The 11,896-nt window shown below is 42.0% G+C and overlaps 1 protein-coding gene across 3 annotated transcripts in view; it reads left to right on the top strand.

The window, feature by feature from the left end:
* The first annotated feature begins 453 nt into the window (after positions 1-453).
* The window catches only part of hhatla (hedgehog acyltransferase like, a), a 34,893-nt gene continuing 23,450 nt past the window's right edge, over positions 454-11,896 (top strand). Inside the window, exons 1-2 of one of the 3 annotated variants that reach the window (XM_034184145.1) lie at positions 454-554; positions 9,013-9,140. In XM_034184145.1, coding sequence (XP_034040036.1) covers positions 9,035-9,140 — 106 coding nt within the window. In that variant the 5' untranslated portion in view covers positions 454-554; positions 9,013-9,034. Of the gene's footprint in view, positions 555-5,435; positions 5,737-9,012; positions 9,141-11,896 lie in introns of those variants that run through there. The other 2 variants (XM_034184144.1, XM_034184146.1) reach the window with 2 other exon arrangements.

The following is an 11,896-nucleotide window of genomic DNA, read 5'->3' as shown; positions in this document are numbered from 1 at the left end:
AAATGCAAATGATTTCTGTGATGCTGTTTCCATGGTGATGGTTTCACTGTGTGATTCTGATCTTTGCGCTTGCCGTGCATAGCTTTTAAAAAGGGGGAAATAAACAGGGTGGGTAGGATTACTTTGAAAGAATACATGTGGATTACATGTATGTATGTACATACATTTGGATTACTTGTAATCTGATTACTTTTGGATTACATTTCAAAGTAATCCTACCCAACCCTGGAAATAAATAAATAAATGTAGGTACTCTACTTTTTACACGTCTGAGTTCATGGCTGTTGAGAATGTGATCAGTGACTCTTTTGAGTTTTAACACTTTAGGATTTTATTGTGAAACACTCCACTGACGTATCCTTCATGCATACTTCATGTTACCTGTTCACTTTCAATCAGAGGTCTTGCCACGCCTCCTGGTAACTCCGCCTTCCAGGTCACCTGGCCAGTGGCCACACACTTACCCCAAATTCCCACACTAAACACACTAACCTAAATCTGACTGTCAGTTTGTTTTGAAGCATCGCTGTGTTCCAGTACTTGATCACTGAGTGGTAAAATCTTCATTATATTTTGTTTTTTCTTGCACTTGAAGCTCTGCTTACTAATGGTGGTTGATCCTGCTTTTCTCGTACATCTTGTTTTTGTTTTACCTTTGATATGGCGCTTGACCCTGCCTGTATAGCAATACGAAGCTTTCTGAAACACAAAGAAAGTTATTTTCAGTGTTGTAATGTAACAAAGTAGATTTCGTTAGAATTTTGAGTATCTGTAAATAGTTATTTAAATTTTTGGCGACTTTCACTTTTACTTCACTACATTTCCTTAATAAAATGTATGTTTTTACTCCGATACATTTCCCTGAACCATCTTCGTTACTATAATATAAAAGTAGAATAAATTTGATCGGGCGATGTTTGCAGAGGTGAAAGCAGCGGTGCGCCCTGCCGGGAAGAGACGTTCTCTTCAGCCGCAGCGGAGGGATCCGCCTTCCAGTTTAAAAGACAATAGTAATACTAATGATACATAATAAGCTGAATCTGCGCCCCCGCTGAGGAAGAGGAGAATGGAGGGTGAAAAGGGGGCCGCCTGCGCTTTGGTCTCCAAATGCGCACACGCCGACGCGCGCACACTTACACGGATCGGCTCCCGCTGGAATTAACACACATTTAAATACCGACAAAACTGGCTAGCGTGACTATTTCATTTCAGTTATTTTATTGGAAATTTCCCGGGAGATGCGGTGCGTAAAAGCAGCGCCACGTTTTGGATTCGAGAGCGCAAAGAGCGCCGCGTTTGGTTGCTTTGCAGTGGTTGCTGGTGATGACGATTACATTTTTTTTTTCCCTTAAATTTGGCACAGCTGTGCAGAGGTGGCTTCAGAAAGTAAAAGTCCAGCCACATACGTGTTCCATCTTCCCAATAAACCAGTTGATTGTAATTAGTTCAGCTCTTCATGCAGGTGGATGAGCTCATTATAGAGATCACCTGTTTTAGGTGCACAGAAGCAACACATGGGAGGGTTTTTACTTTCTGAAGCTGGAGTTTTACACCTCTGCAATTGTGTAGTTATAAATGACTGTTCTGTTTCACAAGAGCCTGGCTGTTGTGTTTAACAGAAAAGTGTGTGTGTGGGTCTTCCAGGATAAAGAGTGTGTGGTCTTCAAAAAAAGAACAGGCACTCATTCCCTCACTGCTCTGCCAGAGGTGGATCCAGTCTTTTATAGGGGCTGAGGCTCCCTACTGGTTTCTCCAGACACCACACTGGCTTTCTTTTTGTGATGCAATTTCACTTTCCACTCGCTTTGGATTGTACTTTTACACAATACTTTTACATTTAAGAACAAGTACATTTTATATAAGACATTTACTTTTGATACTTAAGTACAATACATTTCAGATACTTCAAGACTTTTACTCAAATAATATTTTATAAAGGAGACTTTAACTTTTACCAAAGTAATTTTATGGTAAGATACTTGTACTTTCGCTCAAGTATCACTTTGAGGTAGTTTATGCAAGACTGGTTATTTTCACCAAAGTACTTCTTATTTATTCATTATAAGCCTTGTTTAATTGGTCGTTATATTGACATCTAGTGGAGAAAATAATTAGTAGCAATAAAAGAGCAAACGTGACGTGCTTCCAAATGTTACATATGTAACCCTATACAACATTCTAAACAGTGATGACTGAAATCTGAACTGTATTAATATCAAAGAAATGATGTGGTTAGTGCAAACAAGCACAGTATCGCATTTTACTGCTGCTCTCATCTGGGCTTTCACTTTTTTTGGCATTTAAAAAAAAAGGTTGGACCAAAAAAAAAAAACTTTTTATGCTCAAGTAAAACATTTCATAGCATTTATTAAATAATACTTTTAAAAAATTGTAATTTATGTAACTACAGGGAATTTGATAAACTGGCCTGAAAAAAACACTACCCACAAATGATCACTTTTACAGCCAGTTTTCTTTTGTCATGCCAAGGGATAGATGTCTTCTGTGCAATTTGTGAATTGTACGTATTCCAGAATTGGACTATGATTATATCAGAATTCTATATTACTGTGCAAAGAAAAAGAAAATCTGGAAAAGAAAATCTGACATTTTTGCAATGGATTTCACAAAAATGAAACCCTGAATCCTAAACCATTTAAGATAAAAGAAATTGCAAGGTTGCTAGGCAGCTGAGCCATCAGGTTTCAAGCCTTGTTCTGAAATCACAAGCATACAACACCCTCCTAGAAATGGCAGTCAGATTCTGGAGTGCAAAGAAGCCTGTTCATCCCAGGTTGCATGTTCTGCAGAGCAAATACATATAAGTATTTCAAAGTCACTGAATGTATCTTGGAGTTTATTTAAATCAACCATTAATGCAGAGAAATGCTAGTGTGCTATGTGAACAGTTTATGAAGAGCAGTAAAAATGGTGACAGTGGAAGAAGACACAACTGAGGGGCGCCAATAGACCTTTCACCCAACTTCCGTACATTTGACCGGAAATATGCAATTGTTGTGGAAACTTTATTCCGGCAATACGTAAACAAATAGTTCCGTAGTGACAGTAAGGAAGAGGCTAGCGACAATAGTGTTTAAACAAATTGCAGACTAGACTAGATAGAAATGTGAGACATTTTCGCTTTGACGCTTCGCCACTCTCTTTTTGTTGTTTATTATATGGTATGGGATTTTGCCAACTTCTGATTGGCCCATTCACCAATTTCTGAGCTGTACCACATGCTGAGTTGACCGCTGGTGGAGCCGAGTAGACCATGCGTGCGAAACGAGTACACCTCGCGTGCAGCATAGCGCTAGCTAATTGAGCGATGCCTTCTATCAATAATGACCAATCAGATAACGCGATACGCCTACTTTGGCTGTCAGTTTGTTGACATACATGCCTAAGCAGACAGAGTTACTCCTGTATACATGGTCACTGGTGTCACTTGGAATATCCCCATCTAAACAGTGACGCACGTCTTCCACCGGTGCTTGATTTGGTCTGGCGTTTGTGCGAATCCTGCTTCATGTAAAACCCCTCACTACACACTTTATACACTTTTCTCAAACAGGCATTAACATTTTCTCACTTTTCTCTCCTGTGTAAACACACTTTTTTTTCTTCTGGGCGAGAAGATTATAAACAGACACACACAGAACACAATGCGCGTGCTGTCCCTACGCTCACTGTCTGCAGGGGTACGGATGCGGGACCTGCAAAGAATCCAAGTCATGGCCACGGAGCTCTGCGGCTGCGGTATATCGAGAGCCTGCGGTGCTGTAGATTTTTTCCACAAGAAGTGTATCCTTGTGGGCTGCCTCCGCATCAAAACAGCGAGCGTAGTCTCTGGACCTGTTGCCAGAGTTGGCACAGCTCTGCACAGCAGAGAGGGGGGCGGTGTGAGTGGCCCGCTGCGGCGTTTACCGAGCCTGCAGACTCAGTAAGCTCATCGGAGGCAGAACAATCGCGGTGATGCCGACCGGTGCTGCGACCGACCCGCCTGATAAGGACGCAGAACACAATGCAAAGTGGTGTCCGGTGGGTTGCGCGTGCCGCATACAAGTAGTTGCCGTACTCAAATGACCAAGATTCCTTGCGGATAGGACATGCACAGAACACAAAATAATGTTCCTTTCTATGGGGATATCCCGATGCACGTTTATATGACCTGATATTCAGGTTAAAAAAGGAGTAACCCAGGGGTCTTATTCGGGTTTTTAAAAACCGGAATATGAGCATATTCGGGTTTTGCGGGTGTTTAAATGGCCGTGCACAACCGGGTTATTGCTAATATTCCGGTTATGAAAGGGTTATTGGCTGCATGTAAACGTAGTCATTATCGGGTTATTTGGTCACATGACCTTTAGTCAGGATTCTGACATTTTGCTGATTGGCTGAGACACGCCGTTCTCTGATTGGCTGCAGCCTTTGTTTACAATGTAAGTTGGTTCCACTCCTCCAAAGAGACTGTGGTACCAGTGCTATTAGGTTTGTTTTTCACATTTTCTGCGGTTACGCCACAGCCAATCACAGAGCGTGGCGTGATAGCCAATAGCGGCCGACGTATCAGATGGGCCATGTTTTCAAAAACGCGCTACCAGTCTCTTTGCACAACAGACAGTGGTACCAGTGTTATTAGCGACGCTGACTTAAAATGAATTTTACACGAAAAAGATGCGAAGAACACCCGCAGAAATATACAGTCAGCAGCCAACCTGTTTTGCAAGTACGTCACTGAAAAGGGACATGCACCCAACTTTGATGACAGACGGACGTTTGACGGAGTTCTCGGTTGATTTTACGTGGAAGCTAGACAGGCGAATGGCGAACTTTATAAGGAAACAAGCCTGATGACTCTTCGTCACGAACTTAACAGGCATCTCCAGTCGATCGATTGGATGTCTGTTGGTGCATTATGACAGTAATAAGAGTTGAAACTTGAGATTGATTTTTCAGTTTTAATATGTTTGACAAACTCTCAGTTTTCTTGTTTACCATATAATAAAGCAGTTGTAGACTTTTGATTTCGGTGTACCCGTGATATGCGGACCTGGTCAGGATGTGAACCCCATCCTGACCAGGTCCGCATAATCACGAGTACACTAAAATCAAAAGTCTATAATTGTATAATGTATGATGGAATTGATTAGTGTACCGTAAAGAAGACATCTTCAACTTAAAAATAAATAAATAAATAAAATTAAAAAAATCATCAAAATCGACAAATATTAAAGGAGTTATGACATTTTGAATGCAGTATGTTTGCTTACAAGTAGTTCCAAGTTTTGCCACCAGAGTCTTGGCGTGCGAATAGTGAAATGAGAGTTCTGGACACACCGCGGTGCTGAATAGCCGTTTCCTTTCTTTTTATGCGTCACACAGTAGTGCTGGAGCGTGTCTGCAGTCAGACTTTGCACACTGAAGATGCGCACTGTGGTTGATTTGACGCACTGTCCCCACTCTTGCGCTCCTGTAAGGCCCGGGGTGCGCAGCGTGGACCACCCTCACTGTGGTGGCGTGCCGGAGGATAAATATATCCCCCTGCCCTCCTCCACCGCCTCCTCCCGTTGAGTCCGCAACATCCTGACTGGTCGAAGCTGGCGATCATATGCACGCAGCCCCCCGCACGACGGATGCATTAAACAAACAAAGCCCCCTTTTCTTGATATTTCTTCTTGTTTGAAGAGCCAGGCTGCCTTCATCTCGACAGCGATAGTGTGAAGCGGATACCAGGTTAGTGAAAAATGAAGACGTCTCACTTTTATTACCATAGCGGTGCATGCGGTGGTGAGTAAACATGGATTTGTATGCAGCGCGCAGCTTGGCTGCAACTCCGTTAACTTTACTCAAAGTGAAGCCGCCAAACATGCACGGTCTGACACAGAGTGCGAGGGTTTTTTTCTTCTTCTTCAGACTCTCGTGCACCATTCTTGGTCATTCCAGACAGAGCTAATTATTGTGTGCAGTGTGTCAGGTCACATGGCACTGCAGCTGCGCGGCCGCGCCAACTGCGACTGCTATAATAGGAGAGGTTGAGTTGCGCAGCTGACGGTGCTGATTCCGAGGAGCCAGCGCTTCGCAGTCCTATTTAAGTCACTGCCTGGCGTGTGGAGGGTCGCAGCTGATTAGTAAAATATCAGCTCGTTAACACAGCCCGACCTGTGCCGGACGCGCAGCACCCGTACTGCCGGATATTTCGGCAGAGGGTGGTAACTGAGCAGGTGGCACACCTAAAGTGCTGCTAAAAATGTTCCCTTTTTCAGCATCCGTTTTGACTCATTTTATGATGCATTTGGAGTGTGACCTTTTTACAGAACTTTTGTTCTCCTCATGTGTGGAAGAGCAAACATGTTAGTTATTCCAATATAAAGTAATCTATGCTGCATTTTAGCCTCAAAATTCTAAATGACTGTGAATGATCAGCTATTTTTCATTTATTGATTAAAATTTTTTTCTAAGGCTAAGATTCAGTGACTTTTGGACTCTGTCGGTAGAAGTATTCGCTTATGTCTGCAGTAACATTCAGGGCCCTCAGCCTTTGAGCTGGATAGAGGCAGGAAGCACTTTTGTGAAGCAATCATGCAAATGGTGATAAAAGCATCAAATTCAGCAGAAATACTCCTTAGACAATCCTCTTTTGAAAAAAACGATTGGCCACTTGACTTTTCAGTCAGTGGTCAGGTAGGGGTCAATTAAGAATTACACAGAGGTCAAAATTAAAAGATGCTCCAATCATATTGAAAAAAAATTCCACATTATTTGCCTGATCATAAAGATTCCAAAAAGGTATAGTCTGGACTATCTGTGACTGAATTCTATGGAGTTACAGGATAAAAACAGCAAGGATGGTGACAAAGCTCAGTTTCATTTTGTACAGGGGTCAAAAGTTCATGTTGCTCCAATTTTGGTAAAAAGTGATGCAAATTATTAGTTGAGCTAATGGGATTAATAAATGGAATAGTTTTGACAGTATTGAATGTTTGGTCTCCAAAGTAAAGGTCAAACAAGGTCTACTTCTATTGGATTCTATGACATGTGACATATGTTACCCTGTAACGTGATAAGTAAGGATGATACATGGTCCAAACTATTCCTTTTTAAAACCATGTTAACTCAACTAGTAATTTATATTACACTTTACCAAAATTGGAGCAAATTTAACTTTTGACCCCTGTACAAGCCGACACTGACCTTTGTCACCATTCTTGCTGTTTTTATCCCATAACTCCATAGAATTCAGTTACAAACCATAAAAACTATACCTTTTTGGAATCTTTATGATCAGGCAAATAATGTGGCATAGGTTTCAATATGACTGGAGCATCTTTTAATTTTGACTCCTGTGTAATTCTTCAGTTGACCTCTACCTGAACACCAACTGAAAATTCAAGTGGCCAATCGGTTTTTTCAAAAGAGGATTGTCTGAGGACTATTTCTGCCGAATTTGATGCTTTTTTCACCATTTGCAGGATTCTGCTCTAAATATTATATTATCTGCTGCACTATGAGGTTGCTGGAAAGACATGTTGGATGCTGATATTTATACAGGAGAATGAAGGTCCAAGTCTATGGTCCTGGTGTTTCCTGTCTTGCTGTATGGTTGTGTGACTTTGATGCTAACCACTAACCAAAGTTCTGACAATCCTCGGTACTGTAGCCACTGTCAAACGACTGCTCATAATGCGAGACTCAGATAAAATATAATTTGTATTTGTGAGGGAACATCAAGTCAACTGTGATGTTTTGGCCATGTGGTGCACTTCTGTGGACATGAGCTGGCACTTAGGGGTTTCTGTGTTGAGGACTTCAGGCCAGGGGGATGCCCACTTTTCACCTGGGTGTGGCAGATGGTTACTTTCCAGACGTATAAATGGACCGGATGTCTACAGGGGTGGGTGCCCTTCGGGGTGCGAGGTGGTTCTGTAGTGTGAAGGATGCAGCGACGTGCATGCTGTCAGGCCTGACCTGTGCTTTTGACGTGACTGGAGTGGTGTATCTGTTTTTGTTTGGTCATTGTAGAGTTCATTAGTATTTAGTGACATTCCACTTAAGTCATATTTTTGTGGCATTTTGTGAAATCTAGCGATGGGCAGTATAACCTAGAGATGATATAAATTTGTTCAACAGTAGCAAAAGATTTGATTATACCTGACAGTTGGTGTTGGGAATCAGACCTGTTATCCCCACTCAAACACTTAGCAGTTTATTTGAATGAGCTGTAGAGGTCGGACAACCTGATAGTCTCGAAGTGGCATCAGTGTCTGGTGTTGTGCCACATTATGGCCGATGCCATGTCTGACACCAGTAACAAATAAACTCATAAGCTTTGTGTGTGTGTGTGTTATTTTTAATTTTTTTCCTCCTTTGTCTCTGAGGGTGAGCGTGCTCATGCACGTCAGGCAGTGTGTGTGTGTTTGGGGGGGGGGACTCCCTGAACTCCCTGCACTTCATGTGTGTATATGTTTTATTCCAAAAGCAAAGATCCACACCGCCACAGCGCTCCCATGCAAAAGGCTTTATTAATGAAAAATGTAAAGTTTTGGGCGAACTGCCCTTCCTCCTCGGGTCTGAGGAAGAGCAGTTCGCTCGGAACATCACATTTTTCATTAATAAAACTTTTTGCATGGGAGCGCTGTGGCGGTGTGGATCTTTTTGTTTTTGGTGTATTCTTCTTGATTCTTTTATATGTTTTGGATGTGCGTGTCTTCTTTGCATCACTTATGTTTTATTGACAGTGTGCATTTTTTTTTTGAGCTTTTTTTGTGGGTGTTCAGCATGCATTATATTTTTATTGGACTCAGCTGCACCTTCTGTTGAATGTTTTATAATATATAAACGTAAGACTATCACATGAGCTTTTGCTTTGGTATAAACTACATTCATGACACAGGTTTTCTCGAGCACAGGGAAAATGACCCATTTTCCATAACTGTTTGTTGGTAGTGGCAGGTGTGTCTTTCTCCTCCTTCAGTCACAGCTAATATTGTGTATTTCTCTTCATTTTGCCAGAGTTCTTCTGTACTTGTTGACAATGGGGATCAAGGCTGCCCTCCCCAGATATGAGCTATATCTCTACACAGCTGTGGTCTCTCTGGCCTTGATATGGACTGGCAGTTGGATATTTGAAGCTTCAAGTGGTGAGTGTGTGACATATGCGAAGAGGCAACCAAAGCACATTGATTGTGTTGATGTAAGTCAGAGGGCCCGATCTTACACCTGGTGCAACGCATGTATCGGTGCTCATTCTCAGTCAAAACAGTTAAAAATTGTTGTTTCAAGGAGTATTTGTGCTAATCTGTGTGCCCATGGGTGTGTTGGTGTTAAAATGAGGTGTAGTATAACCACCAGGAAGTCCCTCACCATAGACCAACAAAAACCTGTTCTACAGTCGGTTTGTTCGTACTTGATTGACTGCACACCTGAGTGAGCTAATTGGCATGTAGCAAAGCAGAGAGGGGTCGAAAATGTGCAAGATAGGTTGTACTTGAGGAACCAAGTGTGTGGTGTTCCTGTCCCAGGTCAGTTTCTCATCTATGTGGAGTCCCAGGAAATGGAAGTCCCTGACCCTTTCCACACAGGTCCCCCCCAATGATAATGGTCTAAAAGTCTGTTGTGTATCTCCTGATGTCTTTGATTAGCTCCTTGGTTTTGGATGTGCTCAGGAGCAGGTTATTTTCTCTACACCACATCATCAGCTGTTCCACCTCATCCCCGGTAATCTGACTCACCTCCTCCAGTGATACAGCTTAATGCTGTGGGGTCATCCACATACTTAATGAAGGTGTTGCTGGTGTGGATAGATGTACAATTAGATGTGTAGAGGGTGAAGAGCAGCTGGCTCAGCACGCAGCCTTGAGAGGAAGCGGTGCTGAGTGTGAGAGCTATGGATATGTGAGGGCCAATCCTGACACTCTGTGAGTGGTCTGACAGAAAGTCCTTAATCCAAAGCCATGTGAAATGAGGTAGACCAGGGGTGCCCAAGTTCGGTCCTCGAGATCTACCTTCCTGACACTCTTAGTTGTCTCCCTGTTCCAACACACCTGAATCCAATGAAAGGCTCATTAAAAGCCTGCTAACGAGCCTTTCATTTCAAGCAGGTGATTTCACTGATGAACATCACTTTGAGCAGATGGGAAGAGTTAATCAGTGAAATCACCTGCTTGAAATGAAAGGCTCATTAGCAGGCTTTTAATGAGCCTTTCATTGGATTCAGGTGGATTCAGGTGTGTTGGAACAGGGAGTTGGTGGTTACAAAAAAAACCTGCACCCTCTTGGCCCTTTCTGGAATCAGTTTGACACCTATGCTGTAAAGGATCTTACTGCGTGGGCTCAGGAACACTTCAGAAAACCATTGTCAGTTAACACAGTTCGTCACTACATCTACAAGTGCAAGTTAAAACTCTACCATGCAAAGCAAAAGCCATAAATCAACAACATCCAGAAACGCCGCTGCCTTCTCTGGGTCCGAGCTCATTTGAAATGGACAAAGTGGAAAAGTGTGCTGTGTGGTCTGATGAGTCTACCTTTCAAATTGTTTTTGGAAATCATGGACGTCGTGTCCTCCGGACAAAAGAGGAAAAAGACCATCCAGATTGTTACCAGTGCAAAGTTCAAAAGCCAGCATCTGTGATGGTATGGTAGTGTGTTTGTGCCCATGGCATGGGCAACTTACACATCTGTGATGGCACCATCAATGCTGAAAGGTACATCCAGGTTTGGAACAACACATGCTGCCAACCAAGCAATGTCTTTTTCAGGGACGTCCCTACTTATTTCAGCAAGACAATGCCAAGACACATTCTGTATGTGTTACAACAGCATGGCTTCATAGTAAAGGAGTGCGGGTACTAGACTGGCCTACCTGCAGTCCAGACTTGTCATCCACTGAAAATGTGTGTCGCATTATGAAGCGCAAAACACGACAATGGAGACCGCAGACTGTTGAACAACTGAAGTCGTACATCAAGCAAGAATGGGAAAGAATTCCACCTACAAAGCTTCAGCAATTAGTGTCCTCAGGTCCCAAAAGCTTATTGAGTGTTGTTAGAAGGAAAGGTGATGTAACACAGTGGTAAACATACCACTGTCACAGCTTTTTGAAACATGTTGCAGGCATCCATTTCAAAATGAGCAAATATTTGCACAAAAACAATAAAGTTTATCAGTCTGAACATTAAATATCTTGTCTTTGTGGTGTATTCCATTGAATGTAGGTTGAAGAGGATTTGCAAATCATTGTATTCTGTTTTTTAGATTTTACACAACGTCCCAACTTCATTGGAATTGAGGTTGTATAATGTGAATATATTATCCGAGTCTTTAGATGTTGTTATTGTTTGTTTTATGTAAACGTGAGAATACCAAGCGATTTCTCGTTATTTTCATTGGAAATTGCTGTGATCACTTACTGTTCATGTCATTCTGGGGGAAAGTGTAGTTTGCTCTTTAACTCCCTGCTTATTGTCCTTTACAGCACTGTTTGTGTTGTTTGTGTCAGAGTCATATTTATATAATAAAGATGTGTGAAATTTGGTTTCCAAGCAGGCTGAAGGTAGCACGCAGGACTATTTGTTTTAGCAAGTTTTCAGGGTCTCATTATGAAAAGCATCAAAAAAATTACATTTTGGTAGTATGTTTATTTGCAATTGTCATCATGTGGTCTCTCTGTTTTGATTGCAGCACCTGTCTGGTGAGCAAGGGATTATGGGATATCTCAATAGGGCAAATAGATTTTCCAAGGTATTCAAAATGTTCAGAATGACCAGTACATGTTTGGGAGGGGTCTTAGAAAAGTGTAAAATTTCTATTTTGATATTTTAAGAGAAAATGGCTAAAATAAGTGGGTCAACTTATTGCTGTACAGCAAAAGAAAATGAACATTTACCAAATATAA

Source organism: Thalassophryne amazonica, chromosome 12, assembly GCF_902500255.1.
Source record: "Thalassophryne amazonica chromosome 12, fThaAma1.1, whole genome shotgun sequence".
NCBI lineage: Eukaryota > Metazoa > Chordata > Actinopteri > Batrachoidiformes > Batrachoididae > Thalassophryne > Thalassophryne amazonica.
The sequence above is the reverse complement of the archived record's forward strand: the minus strand, read 5'-3'. Positions and strand labels throughout refer to the sequence as shown.